At 53.7% G+C, this 17,897-nt stretch overlaps 1 protein-coding gene across 1 annotated transcript in view; it reads left to right on the top strand.

Annotated features, from left to right (window-relative positions):
- The window catches only part of MDGA1 (MAM domain containing glycosylphosphatidylinositol anchor 1), a 61,027-nt gene that overhangs the window by 36,636 nt on the left and 6,494 nt on the right, over window positions 1-17,897 (top strand). Inside the window, exons 4-14 of the mRNA XM_025990849.2 lie at window positions 434-630; window positions 1,623-1,755; window positions 2,017-2,286; window positions 4,506-4,835; window positions 7,212-7,508; window positions 8,370-8,654; window positions 10,407-10,558; window positions 11,381-11,558; window positions 11,814-11,837; window positions 13,079-13,231; window positions 13,872-14,006. Coding sequence (XP_025846634.1) covers window positions 434-630; window positions 1,623-1,755; window positions 2,017-2,286; window positions 4,506-4,835; window positions 7,212-7,508; window positions 8,370-8,654; window positions 10,407-10,558; window positions 11,381-11,558; window positions 11,814-11,837; window positions 13,079-13,231; window positions 13,872-14,006 — 2,154 coding nt within the window. The remainder of the gene's footprint in view (window positions 1-433; window positions 631-1,622; window positions 1,756-2,016; window positions 2,287-4,505; window positions 4,836-7,211; window positions 7,509-8,369; window positions 8,655-10,406; window positions 10,559-11,380; window positions 11,559-11,813; window positions 11,838-13,078; window positions 13,232-13,871; window positions 14,007-17,897) is intronic.

The raw sequence follows: 17,897 nt of genomic DNA, 5'->3' as shown, positions 1-17,897 counted from the left end.
AATCATTCTGACTTCTGACACCATCAGTGAGCTCTGCTGGGCATTGGTATTAAAAAGAAAGTGGTATTTGCATGACCCATGACGAAACGCCCAGAAAGAGAAGTGACTTAGGCAGGTCACACTGCAAATTAACAGCTAACCTGGGATTTGAACCAGTGTCCTGATTTCCAATCTGCAGCTGCTTCCTCCATCCCATGATGGGAGGATAAAGACAGACACCCCCATGCAGGGCTGGGGGAGGAACAGCTGGGAAACCATTAGGTCCATTCTCCTGCCTCCAACAGGTTGGTCGAGTTTGTGGGCTGGGAGAGCATCTGGCTTTCTGGAAGCATCCCTTGAGGGTGGCTTAGCTTTCCTTGGGGGCTGCCAGAAGACCAAGCCCTCCACCTGGCGGTCACCTGGCCATGACTCCCCTGGGGCTGTGTCCTTGCAGACCTGGACGAGCCCGTGCTGACGGTCCACCAGACGGTGAGCGATGTTCGAGGCAACTTCTACCAGGAGAAGACGGTGTTCCTGCGCTGTACTGTCAACTCCAACCCGCCGGCCCGCTTCATCTGGAAGCGGGGTTCCGACACCCTATCTCACAGCCAGGACAATGGGGTCGACATCTATGAGCCCCTCTATACCCAGGTCAGAACAGAAAGCAGCCGGCCTGGTCTCCTCATGGCTCGCCCTGCACTCTTCCTTCTGCACCCAACAAGGGAGGGAGACGTAGTTGACGAGGCCCCATGATCTAAGGGGTTCCAGGGGCTGCCCTGATGCCAATAATTCTGCTCTGATGTTGGAAGCGTGCAATCTGATTGGGCTTCAGACAACTTGGGCCAAATGAAATCAGGACAGAAAGGTCAGGGAGCAGTGGTGAGGAGGGGAGAGTCCCCAAGGCAACATGTCCTCCAGGAACATTGCTAGTTAGGAAAGGATCCCCCAGGGGCAGGCATGTCACCCCTGTGTGCTGCTGGCTAGCAGAGTACTGGGGACTCTTGGGCAGGCACAGCAGCAGTCGGGGGTATTGATTGAGGTCCCCCACAGTCCCAGGAGGTGGTGATGAAGCTGCCTGCCAGGGAAGTCTTTCAGAGGTGGCTATCCCAGGTGGTGGCCAAAGCTCCATGTGTGGACATGGCTTGCGGGCCAGCCCCATGTTTGTATAGGTTGTAAGATAGAGCAGGATTCCTTCCTAATCCTCCATTTCCCAGAGTGTGAAAACCAAGGCCTGGTCCTGGCTGGTGTGTGCCAGGACAACATCAGATCCGGAGAAGCTCAAGGTATGGAGACTGCAGTCTCCGCCCCAGGTGCAGGCTCCCTGAGGATAAACTGTGGAGGTTGGAAAGATAGGAATTTTTTTAAAGATTTTATTTACTTATTCATGAGAGAGACAGAGAGGCAGAGATGCGCGCAGAGGGAGAAGCAGGCTCCCTGTGGGGAGCCTGATGTGGGACTCGATCCCGGGACTCCAGGATCATGACCTGAGCCAGACAGATGCTCAATCACTGAGCCACCCAGGCGTTCCAGAAAGATAGGAATTAAAGTAGCCATTGGCTTCAGCCTCTGGCACTGGTTGAATGTGTGTGGGATCCCTAGAGACCCAAACAGGCCCCTCACCCCAGTGATCTGCTGCTGCCTAGGGGGAGACCAAGGTCCTGAAGCTGAAGAACCTGCGGCCGCAGGACTATGCCAGCTACACCTGCCAGGTGTCTGTCCGCAATGTGTGCGGCATCCCAGACAAGGCCATCACCTTCCGGCTCACGAACACCACGGGTACAGGACTCCCCTGCCCATCGCCCTCCTGGGCCGGCTCCCCAGCTAGGACACAGGGCCCAGCCCACACAGGACTCTAGGCATCTCCCCTCCTCCTCTCTGCCTGCTCCCTGCCTGCTCCCTGCCTGCTCCCTGCCTGTTCCCTGCCTCTCCCCATCCTTTCCCCTCCAGGCCTCCCTCAACCCCCTGGCTTCCCTTGCCCCCTCGACTCCCCCAGCCCTGCCTCATGGTCCCTAAGACCCCACCTCCTTGTCCTCGTAGCACCACCAGCCCTGAAGCTGTCTGTGAATGAAACTCTGGTGGTAAATCCTGGGGAGAATGTGACCGTACAGTGTCTGCTGACAGGCGGTGATCCCTTACCCCAGCTTCAGTGGTCCCACGGGCCGGGCCCGCTTCCCCTGGGTGCTCTGGCCCAGAGTGGCACCCTCAGCATCCCTTCAGTGCAGGCACGGGACTCTGGCTATTACAACTGCACCGCCACCAACAACGTGGGCAACCCTGCCAAGAAGACCGTCAACCTGCTGGTGCGATGTACGTGGGTCGGGAGGGGTGGGGGTGGGGGGACCCAGGAGGTGGCCTGGTGGCTCCTGCCCTCCAGAAACCACCCGTGAACCAAGAGAGAGGCCTGTCTGCTTCCTCTTGTTCGATGGGATTTGCTGAGAAGGCATGTTCCAGGCACTTCGATTTCCCTGCAATTCTGATGTCTGCCTGCAGGTCACAGGACTACAATTTGTATAGAGTTTTATTTAGAATCCACATTTCCAAAGGTCATCCTGACAATGGACCAAGTGGGAAGGGTGGGTGTTGATTACCTGCATTTTTCTTAGATCTGGAAACTGAGGCTGCTGAAAGCTAAATGTGGACACTCCAGTCTGCAAGAGAAATTTCCTGACTCTCTTCCTATATAATAATTTCTACATTTTTCACAGAATTAAAATGAAAATAACATAAATTTGCACATACCTCAAATGCAAATCTTTATTAGCAAAGAATGTCAGTGAGTCTGAAGGTAATTACTAAATGTAAAAATGATAACAAAACTTGGGACACAAAAAGTATTGACACTCTCCTTACTAACCTCCGCCTCATTAGCTGCTCAGTATGATCTTGATTTTGCTACTGTGCTTTAAGAAGAAAACTTTTTTTTTAAAGTTTTATTTATTAAAGTAATCTCTACACCCACCATAGGGCTCAAACTCATGACCCTGAGATCAAGAGTTGCATGCTCTTCTGACTGAGGTGGTCCAGTGCCCCTAAGGAGAAAACTTTAAATTCTTTTGACTTGGAAGTCACTTTAGGTTGTTGTTTGTTTATTGTTTACTTATTTGAAAATTTTAAAGATCTAGGCTTGTTTGTAGCTCTTTCGCCCTTGAAAGTCAGGTATACCTCCAGTCAAATCTTCTGGATTAAATGGAGAATCTTCTGATGAAATGGATTCTCCATTTTGTTCTTCCCTCACCAACCAGTCTCTCTCTGACTCTTCTCACAAAAAGGAAGCTAGCTCTCTGGGATTTTTTTACTTAATCAGAGCAAGAAAAACATTCACCAGATTGTCACTGCTGACTTTTTCCTTTGATGGTACTTCTCCTGTCAAATTATTCTTCTTCACCTAATTCCACTTGGCCTTTAAAACCTGGGTTCAAAAAAAAGAAAAAAGAAAAAAACAACAAAAAAAACCCCACAAAACACCTGGGTTCATGAGATTGCAGTTTGCATCAAATACTTACAGTCATCTCTTAGGGTCATGTATAGCCTGCTTTGCCCAGCCCAGTCCTGGTTCATGGCTGTTGCACCAGGGTCTGGACGAATTAACAACCCACTACTGAGCATTCTGTCTAGACGGGCCTGGGCGGCTCAGTCTGTTAAGTATCCGACTCTTGATCTCAGCTCAGGTCTTCATCTCAGGGTCATGAGTTCAAGCCCTGCATTAGGCTCCACTGTGGGTGTGGAGCCTACTTAAAAAAGGAAGAAGAAGAAGCAGCAGCAGCAGAAGAAGAAGAATTCTAACTCTCAGTTATGTCAGACAATATTCAGATTTTTCAAAGAGGGCTAGACCCTTTTTTTCTAAGCTCTGTGTTCTATGTAATTTCACATAAAATAATTGTATTAGGCTTTTATTATAAAAATCACACAAACTTGTTGAGAAGAAGCAAACAGTACAAAAAGATGAAATGTGCAAATTAAAATTTCCCCTCATCCCCACTCTCTAGATAGAAGCACTATCACATTCTGGTGCATCTTTCCAAAATGTGTACTTTGCATATTCAAGGTTTAAAACAAGAATAAAAATAAAGCAGTGCAGCTGTTAAGAGCGCAGGCTGAGTCTGAATTCAAGGTTGGCTACTTTGGGCAAGTTACTTAAACTGTCTGAGCCTCAGTTCTCTCCTTTGTAAAACGGGGACAGCAAAGTGCCTCACTCGAAGATTGTGGGATGGGTGAGATGAGTAAACCCATGTAAAGTGCTTGGAACAGTGCCTCTCACGTAGTGGGTGTTCAGTCAACAGTGGCTGTAACAATGACTAAACCCACTTTTCTACAGCCAGCTTTTTTGAACTTTTAAAAATCCATCTAAGTAAGCAGAGAAATTTCCAAGCAAAGCAATGGTTTCTCTTGGGGGTGGGGTAGGGTGGTAGCCCCCAATCTCCAGGAAGGTCAGTTCAAGAAGAGAAACTGGGTTGGGATGGAGGTAGGACACAGACCCTTGGCTTTGGGCCAGTCCTAGCCACCCTTCCCTCCCCATCCACCTATAGCCATGAAGAATGCTACATTCCAGATCACCCCAGATGTGATCAAAGAGAGTGAGAACATACAGTTGGGCCAGGACCTGAAGCTGTCATGCCACGTGGATGCAGTGCCCCAAGAGAAGGTGACCTACCAGTGGTTCAAGAATGGCAAGCCAGCACGCATGTCTAAGAGGCTGCTGGTGACCCGAAATGACCCTGAGTTGCCTGCCGTCACGAGCAGCCTAGAGCTCATTGACCTGCACTTCAGCGACTATGGCACCTACCTGTGCGTGGCTTCCTTCCCAGGGGCACCAGTGCCTGACCTGAGCGTCGAAGTCAACATCTCCTCTGAGACAGGTGGGCAGCCAAATAAGTGGCGTGGGTGTGTGTGTGAGGGAGCTGGAGAGGCCCACAGAGAGGAGGTGGGCACAGAAGCTTGGGGAAAGGAGGCCAGAGTGAGGGGAACACCGTTTGTGTTTACTTGGTGTTCTGCACACATTTATTAAGCACCTGTTAAATGTCAGGCATTGTGGTAGGCTCTGGGGCAGAGGGGTGGGCAAAATAAGCTCTGCTGGCATGGAATGAAGCAGGAAGGCAAACATTTTTCACATAGTCTCACAAATAAATATATCACTGCAAACTTTGATACACGAGAGTCAGGAAAGAGTCTCCTAAGATAGAATGTTTGATCTGAGATCTGAAGGAGGGGCGGGATTTTGCAAGGTGGAAGAGAGCAAGGGAGGCCAAAGAATCAGCACATGCAAAGGCCGAGGTGGGTAAGCATGTGGGCCATCTAGAGCCCTGAAGGAAGGAAAGTGCAGCTGGAAAAATGGAGTGAGATGGAAGAGAGCAGAGGGGTCAGTGGGGGCCAGATTATGCAGGGACTTGGGTCTTTATTCCAATAATAATAAATAACAATGAAATAATGACTAACATTTATTGAGTGCTTACTCTGTGTTCTGATGATTTCATATTTCTCTCATTCACCTTCATGGTTTACCTTATGAGATAGTTTATCACCAGTTTTTAGAGATGAAGAAACAGGCTCAGAGAGTTTAAGAAACTCACCTAAGTTAACAAACAAGTGGTGTAGCCTGGTATTCAAACCCAGGCAGTCTGACTTTAGAGCCACCCCTGAAGGGTTTATATTTTAAGAATGACAGGAGTTTGGAGAGGAGGATTTTGGAGAGAGTCTCTAGAATCTCATCTCCAGCCCCTAGCCCCTTGCATTAAGGAGCTGGCTGACTCTGACTAAGCCTCTTTAACTCTCTGGGCCTCAGTTTCTCCTCTGTGAGACACTGAACCAGATGGCTTCGAAGGCCCCTTCCATCCTAACTTCTACGCAGGGAGAAGACTTTGCATCTAGGGAGTGTGTCCCTCACAAGTGGATCCCATAGCTGGGACACAGGATAGGAGAGGGAAGATGAGTCTGGGGAGTGGCAGAGGCTGGAGCACGAGGGTCTTGTTTGGGGAGCCAAGGATCTGGAGCTTTAACCTGAAGGCAGGGCAGCTTCAAAGGAAGGACAGCCCTTTAGCCTGTGGGGGCACAGGAGAGTTGGGAGCTGGGATGTTTTAGAACCAGAGAAATCAACAGGGCACAGGGCCATTTCTTCTATTTGGCTCATTAGCCTGATGCCTAGGGCATGGAAGCTTTTTAAGGGCCTATAGAAATAATTTAGCCCTGGAAAAATAAATTAATTGGCTCCAAAAATACAAAGAGAAAACTGTAAAATTAAAACCAAAACATGTATAAATGTTTATAGAGTATGAATTATTCTAACTGGATAACTGGACCTCAGCTTGCCTTGCAAAGTTATTTACAGTTTATATTTAATGTAGGACATTTTAATTTGTTTGATGGGATGTGGAATGGGACCCATGGAAGTCTTTAAAAGACCCTCCAGTTGGGCGATGTGTTGGGTTGAATTAGGTTTGTCTGTGTATAACAGAAAATCCCAAAATACTACTAGTGACTTAAATGAGCTAGATGTATGTTTCTTTTTCTCATAAAAGTGAGCAGTCCAGGCTGGAATAATGGCTCCGTTCCACCAAGTCCTCAGGGTCCCAGGCTCCATCTTGTCTCGCTCTTCCGTTAACCTTAACCGTAGTGTGTGCCACCTTGTCCACAATGGCAGTTCCAGGGGCAGCCATCAATCTGCATTCCAGCCTGCAGGAAGGAGGAGGAGAGGAGGGCCATAGCCTCTCCTTTTAAAGACCTTTATTTCCTGTCACATCCCATTGGCCAGAATTTACGTAGCCATAGCCAGCCGTAAGGCAGGGTGGTTATTCCCACTGTGGACCGTGCTGAACTCCAGATATTCTATTACTTTGGAAGGAAGGCTAAAGATGTTGGTGGACAGACTATTGATCTGTGATCACACTCCAGAACACAAGATGGAAGCTTTAACTCTATGGGATCCAGTGGGCAGGAGAGAGGGAGTTGAAGGAAGAGGTCATTTTGTAGAACTGTTTAAAAGGTGGAACTCCCTTTGTTGGGCTAAAGGGAAAGAAGGCATAGGCCAGGACGACCTCAGATCTCTTTCTGAGTTGGGAGACCCTGAGATAGAGACCCCAGGAGGTGGAGAGGACTGGGGGGAGGTGAGTTGTGTTTTGGAGACCCTGAGGGATCCTTTGGGACACCTGGGATGGGAAGCCTAGGGGAAGGGAAGCAGAAGCCCCAAAGCTGGGGCCGGCGGGGAGCTCTAACCCTGCCCCTGCGCCTCCCCACCGCAGTGCCTCCCACCATCAGCGTGCCCAAGGGCAGGGCCGTGGTGACCGTGCGGGAGGGCTCGCCCGCCGAGCTGCAGTGTGAGGTCCGAGGCAAGCCGCGGCCGCCGGTGCTCTGGTCCCGCGTGGACAAGGAGGCTGCGATGCTGCCCTCGGGGCTGCCCCTGGAGGAGACCCCCGACGGGAAGCTGCGGCTGGAGCACGTGAGCCGCGACATGAGCGGGACCTACCGCTGCCAGACTGCTCGGTATAATGGCTTCAACGTGCGCCCTCGCGAGGCCCAGGTGCAGCTGAACGTGCAGTGTGAGTCTCATGGCCCCACCTGGACTGTCTTCTGAGCTGTCCCTCCCGGTTCTCAGCCTCACCTGCCCCTCTTCGCCCCTTCGCTCCAGGCCAACCAACCCTCCTCCCTCCCCGCACTGCTGCTGATAGCCCTAAAACCTTGTCATCCCCCCCTGCCCCAGTTCTAGGGGGCGAGGTCTGTGACCCCTGCCACATTTCCACCATCAAGCGCCGCCCCGCCCCGCCCCCACCATCCTCATTCCCGCGGACCCAGTGAGCAAAGAAATAATTGATTTTGACAGGTAGAAATGGTTAGTTTGAAAGACCTTCAAGGGAACACGTCGTGTCTGATGGTAGAACGATGAGAGTGATGAGTTAACTGACCTCGTGCCAAGCACTGTTCAGAAAGCGCCTTAATGCATGACCTTCTTTGACCCTTCGCAGCCCTATAAGTAGACTCTGTTATTCCCTTATTTTTACAAATAGAGAAACCGAGTCACAGGATAAGTAACTTGCCTAAGGCCTCACCAGCTAGTTTGAGGTAGGGCTGGGATTTGAACCCAAGGCGTCTAGCTCCGGGGATCGTGCTCTGAACCCTGATGTTACACTGCTTTTCACTGCGGGGCGGCGGGGGAGGGGAGGGTGTGGGGGACTGAGGGGTTTGAGGCGAGACCGAGGCCCGAGGCCCAGCATGGGAAGCATGGCTGGAGGAATTGGCCCGGAGGGGTGGGTATCCGCCGGTCACGGGGGTATGAGCGTGGCTATTGAATCCTCGGAGATCTCTGCAGGCTGGGGGGTGCGGGGGCCGGGTCGGGCGCGTCGCCTCGGGCGGGCCGATCCTCAAAGCCCACCCGGCCCGCTGACCGCCGCCCCCGCCCCCAGTCCCGCCCGAGGTGGAGCCCAGCTCCCAGGACGTGCGCCAGGCGCTGGGCCGGCCCGTGCTGCTGCGCTGCTCGCTGCTGCGGGGCAGCCCCCAGCGTATCGCCTCGGCCGTGTGGCGCTTCAAAGGGCAGCTGCTGCCCCCGCCGCCCGCTGTCCCCGTCGCCGCCGAGGCCCCCGACCACTCGGAACTGCGCCTGGACGCCGTCACCCGCGACAGCAGCGGCAGCTACGAGTGCAGCATCTCCAACGACGTGGGCTCGGCTACCTGCCTCTTTCAGGTCTCGGGTGAGCGTCCAGGGGGTCCCGCCCACCCGCGCCCACCCGCGCCCACCCGCGCCCACCTGGGGCCACCCGCGCCCACCTGGGGCCAGGCTCCGCCCCTCCAGCCCCGCCCACGGCCGCCTGGGCCCCGCCCCCTGCCGGCCCGCCTGCCCTAGGTTTAGGCCCCTGCCTCTCCGAGACCTGCCCCTGCCAGGTCCAAGCCCCGCCTCCGCCGCTCAGACCAGATCAAGACGTCTTTTACAGCCTGGTCCCCTCTAGGCGGGCTACACCCCTTCGCTCACGCCCTCTTCGTGTAGACCTTGTCTTCTCAAGGCCCGCTTATACGTGCCCGAAGTCCTGCCCATTTTAGCTCAGCCTCCTTCCCCTTGGCCTCGGACTGCCCTGCCTCTTCCAAACCCCTGCTTCCCCGGGCTTACGCTTCGCCCCTTTAGCCCCGCGAGCGCCAGGTATGGGCCCTTCCCATTCACACCTCACCTAGGCCCCAACTACAAGGCCTAGGCTCTACCCTTTGCAGCTTCAGCCAATCCCAGCTCTCCGTTTCCTTCTTCCTCCGTAGCAGGTGCACCCCAGCCCCGCCCACACCAGGTTCAAAACCGCCCACTCAAGCCCTGCCCCACCCCCTCCATCTCAGCCGGCATAGTTCAAGCCCCTCCTCTTTCGTCCTTGGCCCCAGAGGCTAAGAATGGAGGACCCCCCCGCCTCTTTTCCTGACTTGCAGGCCCAATGTGAGGGGCCTGAGCTGTAGCTAAGAGGAGCGAAGAGGACCCTGGGCTCAACAGCTTCTCTGGAACGCCGTGGCTGGCTCTGGGCCAGCCAGCATACATTTCCTGAGCTGTCACTCCAGGCCCCTTGGTGCCCAGAAATCCCTCTCAGCCCATCTCATCATCAAGTCATTCCCGGGTGGGCTATTAGGGGCTGCAGGCGGGCATGGGTGAGTCAGGAAGGGGTGGAGGTCATGGTGAGGGCTGAGGGGAACGCATAGGGGCCAAGGGGGTTGCTGATCCCTTCTCTTCCCCCTTCATTGAGGGTAGAGATGGTTCCCTATCGGAGCTGGTGGCAGCGCCCCTGGAGGAGAGCCCCAGGTGTGCCTGTCTCCATCTACTGCACCTGCAGCTCTCCCAACAACCCCCGACTGACAGGGTGCCCTTTTAGCTCTTGTTTGGATCTCCTCACTCAGAAGCGGGGGGCCAGGACCACAGGTCACTCCCCAGCCCTTCCCCACCCCACCCAGCCCTGCAGCCAGAGGCCCCTGTGACATTTCCCACCTCCTTCCCCCCTCCCCTGTTCTCCCACACTTTCCCTGTCTCCCCACCTTTTTGCCTCCCTATCTCTCTCCTTTCTCTTCCTTCTTCCTCCATGTCCTTGACCCTTCTTTGCGTCTTTTTCCCCATCCTCTTTCCTGTGTCCTTTCTAATATTCCTCCTCCAATATTCCTCCTCCTCTGTCTTCCCAAATTTTTCTTCTCTCTGGCTTTTCCTCGGCCTTTCCTCTCTATCCTCACAAATACCACATCTTGGAATTCCCAATCTTCCTTTTCTCCACGTCTGCCTCCCCTCCTACTCCACCCTCATTCCCCCATTCTCCTCCTCTCCCACCATCTCCTCTCTTCACCATATGCCCTTTCTCTTTGTCTCCCCATACTGTGTCTCTGTTCCTCGACATCCTCTTCTGTCCCCCTCTCCCGTGCCTCCTCTCTCTGTGTCTGTCCCCATCCCCCACCCTTCATGGCCCCACGCCCCCTCCCCGTCCTCTCAGCCAAAGCCTACAGCCCGGAGTTTTACTTCGACACCCCCAACCCCACCCGCAGCCACAAGCTGTCCAAGAACTACTCCTATGTGCTGCAGTGGACACAGAGGGAGCCCGATGCTGTCGACCCCCTGCTCAACTACAGACTCAGTGTCCGCCAGGTGGGCCAAGGGGGACAGGGGCCCAGTGCAGGCTGACCCTGGGAATGTCTGTCAAGCCATGGGAAGGGGTTGGAGGCAGGGCTTGAGCACACTGACCCCCTTAGAGACCACTCTCCAGAGCCAGAGAGAAAGTGTTCTGGACATAGCAGCAGAAGCCGGGAGGTTCTAGGGACCTGTCCCTTCTAGCCCCATGCTCTGGGGAAGGGGGCAGAGTCCACTCTGCTCACAAAACATAGAATCTACTTGTGTGTCAGGAGCTTAAGGTGGGGGTAGAGGGGCAGTCTCATCCACAGGGTCTCTGGAATGCGAGGCCAGGGCTATGCTGGTCTTGTGTCCAATCTAACTCCGTGTGGTTCTGTCCAAGGGGCAGTAGGTGTGGAGGGTAAAAGTGTGGCTCTGGAGCGGACTGCCTAGGCTAGAATCCAGGTCGGTGTGAGCTAGGGCAAACTACATCTGCTCGGCCTCAGTTTCTTTGATCTGTAAAATGGGAGTCATTTTACAATGTTCCACCTCATAGGCTTGTTATTTGAGGATCAAATGAGTTAATAATGGCAGATCACTTTGAGCAGCATCCAGCACCTACTCGGTGTCCTATACACACTGCTGTCACTTACTAAGACAGCCCTAGGAGGCAGGCATGGTAGGGGTGATTGCCCTAGCTCACAGATGGGGAAACTGAGGGGCAGATTTCCTAGTCCTTTATTCTTTCTGCTCCCTGATACTGCCCCGCACCGCACCCTCCGAGTTGTGCCAGGGCCCCGGGCTGGTGCGCTGGTGGAGGGTGTGGCCTGCTGGGCATCTGGGACCTCCCTGTATCCGCAGCTGAATCAGCACAGCGCCATGGTGAAGGCCATCCCGGTGCGGCGCGTGGAGAAGGGGCAGCTGCTGGAGTACGTCCTGACCGACCTCCGTGTGCCCCACAGCTACGAGGTCCGCCTCACGCCCTACACCACCTTCGGGGCTGGTGACATGGCCTCCCGCATCATCCACTACACAGAGCGTAGGTGGTGGGGGCGGGTGGGGGGAGGGGGGCTCACCTCCTACCCAGGAGACCCCTCCAATCTCCCCACAGGGTTCCAGAACTTGGGGCTCCCCAATGTGCGGTGTCCTACTTTATCACAGCCGACTAGGCCCCTCTGGTCCCCAAGCCTGGTTTCTGGAGCCCTGTCCCCTGGTCCCAACCCAAGCCTGGGCACCCTATGTATGGTCCCACACTTTGTCTGTTCTGACTTACTTTTCCTGCTTGCTTTCTCAGCCATCAACTCTCCCAACCTGTCAGGTGAGACACCTCCCTCCCACTTCCCCTTCCCTCTGGGGACACAAAGACTCCCTGTGGGGTGGGGAGGACCCCCCCAGAGATACCCAGAGAGAAAATGGCATGGAAGCTTGCAGCTGGAAAGAAAATCCAAAGGCAGCAGAATTAGGCTTGGAGATGTGTGCATCCAAGATTTATTCTGGGGCTTAAAAGGGGGGCAGAGGTGGGGGGCATCTGTAACTCAGGGCCTTTCCTCTTCATTTGGCACCCTGATCCTGTCCCTAAAATCAGCATCCCTAAAAGAAAAATAAAGAGACCAGACTAGTCCACATCCCCTGCTCTCTGCGGCAGGGGTCCTTAATCTGAGATCCATGAGGCCCCCTCTGCCCCAGAGGCTCTGTGTATAGAATTCAGGGAGTCCATGAACGTGGAACATGGAAGGGCGCACATCTTCATCCTCCCCTAACTTCTAGAAGTTAAACATCTCCTTCAGCGACGAATGTAGGCAGCAGACCACAGTAGTGTCACTACCTGTGACTTTGTCATCAGGACCAACCTGAGGTTTGCACATCACCTGAAAGTTGTTGCAGCCATTCCTAAATATCACCTATGTTCATCAGGACTTCGAAGTCACCGTGATTATTAGGGCTAATAATAGATCCTGTTATTTAATTAAATAATAAGGAAGCCCTCATATTATTATATCACAAATGTGTTTTTTAAATATTTTGACAGCTGTATCTCAATATAATTTTTTTAAATGATATATTTATTTATTTATTTTATTTATTTATGATAGTCACACAGAGAGAGAGAGAGAGGCAGAGACACAGGCAGAGGGAGAAGCAGGCTCCATGCACTGGGAGCCCGACGTGGGATTCGATCCCGGGTCTCCAGGATCACGCCCTGGGCCAAAGGCAGGCGCTAAACTGCTGCGCCACCCAGGGATCCCCTTATCTCAATATAATTGATTTCCTTTGTGACCCTATGTATTTCATTTTATGCATCTAAAATTATTATTCTGAGATGGAGTCCTTAGACTTCACTAGACATCAGGTGTCTGTGGTGCACAAAGGTTAGGAAGTCCTGTTCTAGGAACAAACTTGTCAGGGGCCCCGTTGCCTGGTCTCTCAAGCCCTGAGATCCAAGGCCCACTGCTCAGATGCACAGTACTTGCCTTGGGGTGGTCAGGGAGGGTGGAGCTGGACCAGGGGCCTGAGGAGCCTGACCCTCTTTGTCTCCTCCCCACCCCTGCCCCAATGCAGACAACACCTGCCATTTTGAAGATGAGAAGATCTGTGGCTACACCCAGGACCTGACCGACAACTTTGATTGGACACGTCAGAATGCCCTCACGCAGAATCCCAAGCGCTCCCCCAACACTGGTCCCCCCACTGACATCAGCGGCACCCCTGAGGGTGAGGACACGACCTGCTGCAAGGATAGCTTCAGGGAGGGGCCTAGCATCAGGGAGCCCCAGTCTGAGGGGAGACACAGTCCTGCCCCCAGGGAGCCCCAGTCTGAGGGGAGACACAGCCCTGCCTCAGGGAGCCCCAGTCTGAGGGGGGAGACACAGCCCTGTCCCCAGGGAGCCCCAGTCTGAGGGGAGACACAGCCCTGCCCTCAGGGAGCCCCAGTCTGAGGGGGGAGACACAGCCCTGCCCCCAGGGAGCCCCAGTCTGAAGGGGGAGACACAGCCCTGCCCCCAGGGAGCCCCAGCTGAGGGGGGAGACACAGCCCTGCCTCAGGGAGCCCCAGTCTGAGGGGGGAGACACAGCCCTGCCCTCAAGGAGCCCCAGTCTGAGGGGGGAGACACAGCCCTGCCCCCAGGGAGCCCCAGTCTGAGGGGAGACATAATTCTGTTGTCATGGGGATCCCGAAGAAGAGAAGCTGTGGTAGAGCTGGGATCTCCTGACCTAGGCTCCTGTGCTGTGCGGTGAGGCAGGGAGATGGAGGCACCTGGGGTCAGATGAAGTTAAGGCAGCGAAGGAATCAGATGGCAGTAGGCCTGTGCGGGGTGAGAGGGGGGCTCTTGGTACATCTCTCCCTCCCCAACAGGCTACTACATGTTCATTGAGACATCAAGGCCCCGGGAGCTGGGGGACCGAGCCCGGTTGGTGAGTCCCTTGTACAATGCCAGCGCTAAGTTCTACTGCGTCTCCTTTTTCTACCACATGTACGGGAAGCACATCGGTGAGTTGGGGGACCAGACAGTCTGCCCAAGTATTGTCAGGGCTGGGAGGAGAGAGGGAGGCCACGGGAGGCTGGCACTGGCCGGTGAGAGGCCTGGGCTTCCCCACTTGGCTGGATCACACATCCTTGGAGGGGGTGTGGCCAGTATCTGGGTGAGGGAGGAAGCTTCTCTGAGGTTTTGAAATGATGAAGCCTTCCTGGGTCTGCAGAGAAAATGGCTCTAGCAGGACAAGATGGAAGCCTTGGAGGAGAGGGCGAAAACAGCCAAGAGGATGCCCATGTTGAGCACCTGCCAGGTGCCAGGTGACATCCTGAGCGCTCTGCACCTGTAATCTCATTATCTCTCACATGCACCAGGCGAGGGAAGTGTCACCATGTAAATCAGAGAGGTCAAGCATTTTCCCCAAGGTCACACAGCAGCCCAAGTTGTCTGACTCTCCCAAGCCCTAAACACAGGGTTGGGAGGGTGCTGCTTTGTGAGCAGTGAGGGGAAGTCCTGCTTCCTAAGTGTGGGCATCCCTTTGCCCTTTGGGAACAGATGGCAGGAGAGTTGCATTAATCAATGAACTCGTCATTCAGCCATGCCTTCCAGAGCTTCTGCTCTGTGCCAGGCACCAGGTGCTGCAATAAACAGGGCAGAGCAGTTCCCTGTCTTCCTCTCACCTGCAGTCAAGTGAGAGAGACAGATTTTAAACAGCTAATTGCACCAGATAAGATTGAGTGACCTTTGTGACACGTGTCTACAGCAGGACAGAAGCCAAGACAGCTAGTAACAGGGACGAACGCTGGGGGCTTGGTTATGGGAGACTCTGCTGAGGAAGTAACAAGGTTTTACATTTTTTATTTATTTCTTTGTTTATTTCTTTATGGGACAGGCCATGGGTCGAAAGGCACAAAAGTCGCATGATGAGAGTCCCCCTCCCATCCCACACCTCCTGCTAGCTAGAGCCCTTCCCCAAAGGCAACCATGGCACTAGATTTGGGAGCAAGTTTCCAGAAACACTATGCATATGGAAGCCAATACATGTATATTCTATTTGGTCCCATCCCATTTTACACACGCTGTTTGTGTCTTGCTTCTCCCTCTAAACTGTACATCTTGGCGATCCTGACTTATCAGACCACAGGAAGCTGCATTGTTTTCCTCGGCTGCACGATAGAGGAAGTGACATTAGGCAAGAGTAGACCTAATGGCTCTTTGGGAACAAGTCTCCACTGCTCAAGTCGTGGGTCAGGCTGAACTCATGAACCAGGATGGGGATGGGATGGAAGGTTCCGCATCTACTCGGCCTTCCAGACCATCCACCCAGACCATCGCACCTGCAGCTGGGTCTCTGGCCCTGGTGAAAAGGTTCCTGTGGAGTTGGTGGGTTGGGTGACCAGGACGGCTCTGCCCTAGCCCAGGCCAGTCATTTCCATTTGGCTTCCCCACCTAGGGCAACCAATTCAAACCGGTTCCGGTTTGCCTTTACCTTTCCCAGTTGTAACACTAAAAGTCCCACATCCCAGGCAAACCAGAACAGTTGGTCACTTTATCCTCAGCTCCGGAGGGGCCCTGGGGACCCAGCTGCCAAGAGGAGGGCCCCAGAAAGGCCTTAGGAGCTGGGATATCTGGGGACTTGAGAGCAGAGAGAGCCCTGAGGAAGCAGTCCGTGCTCCAGAGCTTGCGCAGCCTTCCCTAGCAAGTGGAACAAACACCAGGCACTGAAGGCTTCCCAGAAGCAGATTTGAATTGGACCCGAGGAAGACCCTGTGAGCATCAGCTCTGGACAGGACGGCTCTCCAGCAGGGATGCTGCGGAGGGGCCCCGCGTCCCATGTCATGTTACTCCCCTGCTCTGCCCCCTTCATCACCGTCTTCTCTAGGCCTCCAGTGTCTGGTCCCTGCCTCCTTCTCGGACCACATTTTCTGCCGCTTGCCCCTTGGCTCCTGCTCAGCTCGAGAGCACACTGGTCTCCTTGCTTTTCTTGAAATACTTGAAGTGGGGTCCTGCCTTAGAGGACTTTGCTCATGATGTTTCTTGGCCTGGAACATTCCTCCCCTCCCCTCATTCAGGTCTCCTCAGAGAGGTCCCTGACAGCCCCATCTAATATACCTCTTCATTTTTTTCCCTGCATTATTATTTTTATAATGCTTGTCACCAATAGAAGGTAAGCTCCAGGAGGGCAGGGGTCTTTGCCATATTTCCTGACATAACTCTAGTGTCCAGAGCAGTGCCTGGCACATAGCGGTGCTCAATTAGTTGAACAGATGATTGGTAGGGAGATCTAAGGCTCATGAACCCCAAAGTAACTTCTAACCATGAGGTTCTCTGAAAGTCCTTTTTCCGTTGTGAGGACTGTCGCAAACAGTTCTTCATTCAGCATTTAATTATTGAGAACCAATAACAATTTGCTACAGACCTTCCCTCAAAATGTCAAATGGGGGGAAGAAGATGTGAATACCATGAACTGTCCCGCCACAGAGCAGAGAATGGTCTGAGCCTGGAGGGTGCCGTGTCAGGACTCGGGGTTCACAGAAAGCATATGGAGGACTCCCAACTTAAGCCATAGGAAGACTTCTTGGGAGAGATGACGTTTCCAAGAGGCCTCGAATCACAAGAAGGTTTTGGCCAGGGGAATGTGGTTGGGGTGGGGAGGGAGTCTCAAGCAGTGGGGAAAGCCCAGAGGCTGGAAAGCTGGAGTATGTGTGTCCAGGCTCCAGCATGCAGTTCCCTTTGGCTTTGCAGGGTGGCAAGGAAGGTGGGGGAGAACAGGCCCACCCTTAAGGGAGGTTGGGCCCTGGCCGACCCCTGTGAAAGGCTGTCAGGAAGCCGGTGAGCAGGGGAGATCCTGGAGCTGAGGGGTTACTCAGGGAAGTGAACAGAAATTCAATTTTTGCTTAAGCAGTGAAAAGGAGGGTTTCACCCCCATTGGTATTCTTGGGGGAGGGTGGTTGAAGAGGAAGAAAAGATGGGAATTGAGGAAGATAGGAAGTAGGACAAGAGCTCCAGGAGGGGGAAGAGAGAGGATCCCTTTGCGGCCAGTGAGGGGTCTGAAAGCTATCGTGGCTTGGGTCTGCTGCAGCCTTGCACCTCCCGGCCCACGGGGAGCTGGCTGCAGCCCTCCGACAGGCCCACCTGCTGGGAGGGTCCCCACCCCAGCCTAGCTCTGCTGCTGGAGAAGGGGGTGTTTCCTGCTGCCCTATTCCCTCCTTTCCCCTCCCCTCCTTGCCCGCCTGGCAGCTCTGGGCACCAGCTGTCCCCAGACCTTGTGTCTTTCCGGCCAACTCCTTTCATCTCAGGCAGGTAACATTTGGTGGCTCTTCCCCATCGGGGGTCTGTCTATCTGGTGTCACAGATGGTGTGGCTTTGTCTATGGGCAGTGCCATGGAAATGCCAGCCGCCGGGCACTAAGATTGATTCCCCTTCCATCTGAGCCAGGTCTTTCACATCACTGGGGGCTTGAGGTGGGCTGGAAGAGCCAGGAAAGGGCATGACATTGACTGGGTGCCCTTAGCCAAGCCATGGTCCCTTATCTCTTTTCCAGAACCCCTAGCACCTCCAGATTTCCAGGCCCCCATGGCTGTGGGCAAATGAGCTCAGCACCCACAGGCAGATGCCCTCAACATTTCACTTTCGCTGTTTCTTTACCATGGCTATGCAGCACAAATACCAACATCTGTCTTTAAAGCAACTCACCCTTTTTCTCTTAGCTTTGTCCTAAGCATCAATTAGAGAAATCATGAGTTTGAAGGACTAGCTTTATTCATTTCTTAAAACATACATCTAAGTATTAAGCTTTTTAAAAAAGATTTTATTTATTCATTTGAGAAAGAGAAAGAAGGAGAGAGAGAGAGATCATGAGCAAGGGGGAAGGGCAGAAGGAGAGGGAGAAGCAGACTCCCCGCTAA

Source organism: Vulpes vulpes, chromosome 1, assembly GCF_048418805.1.
Source record: "Vulpes vulpes isolate BD-2025 chromosome 1, VulVul3, whole genome shotgun sequence".
Taxonomy (NCBI): Eukaryota; Metazoa; Chordata; class Mammalia; order Carnivora; family Canidae; genus Vulpes; species Vulpes vulpes.
The sequence above is the reverse complement of the archived record's forward strand: the minus strand, read 5'-3'. Positions and strand labels throughout refer to the sequence as shown.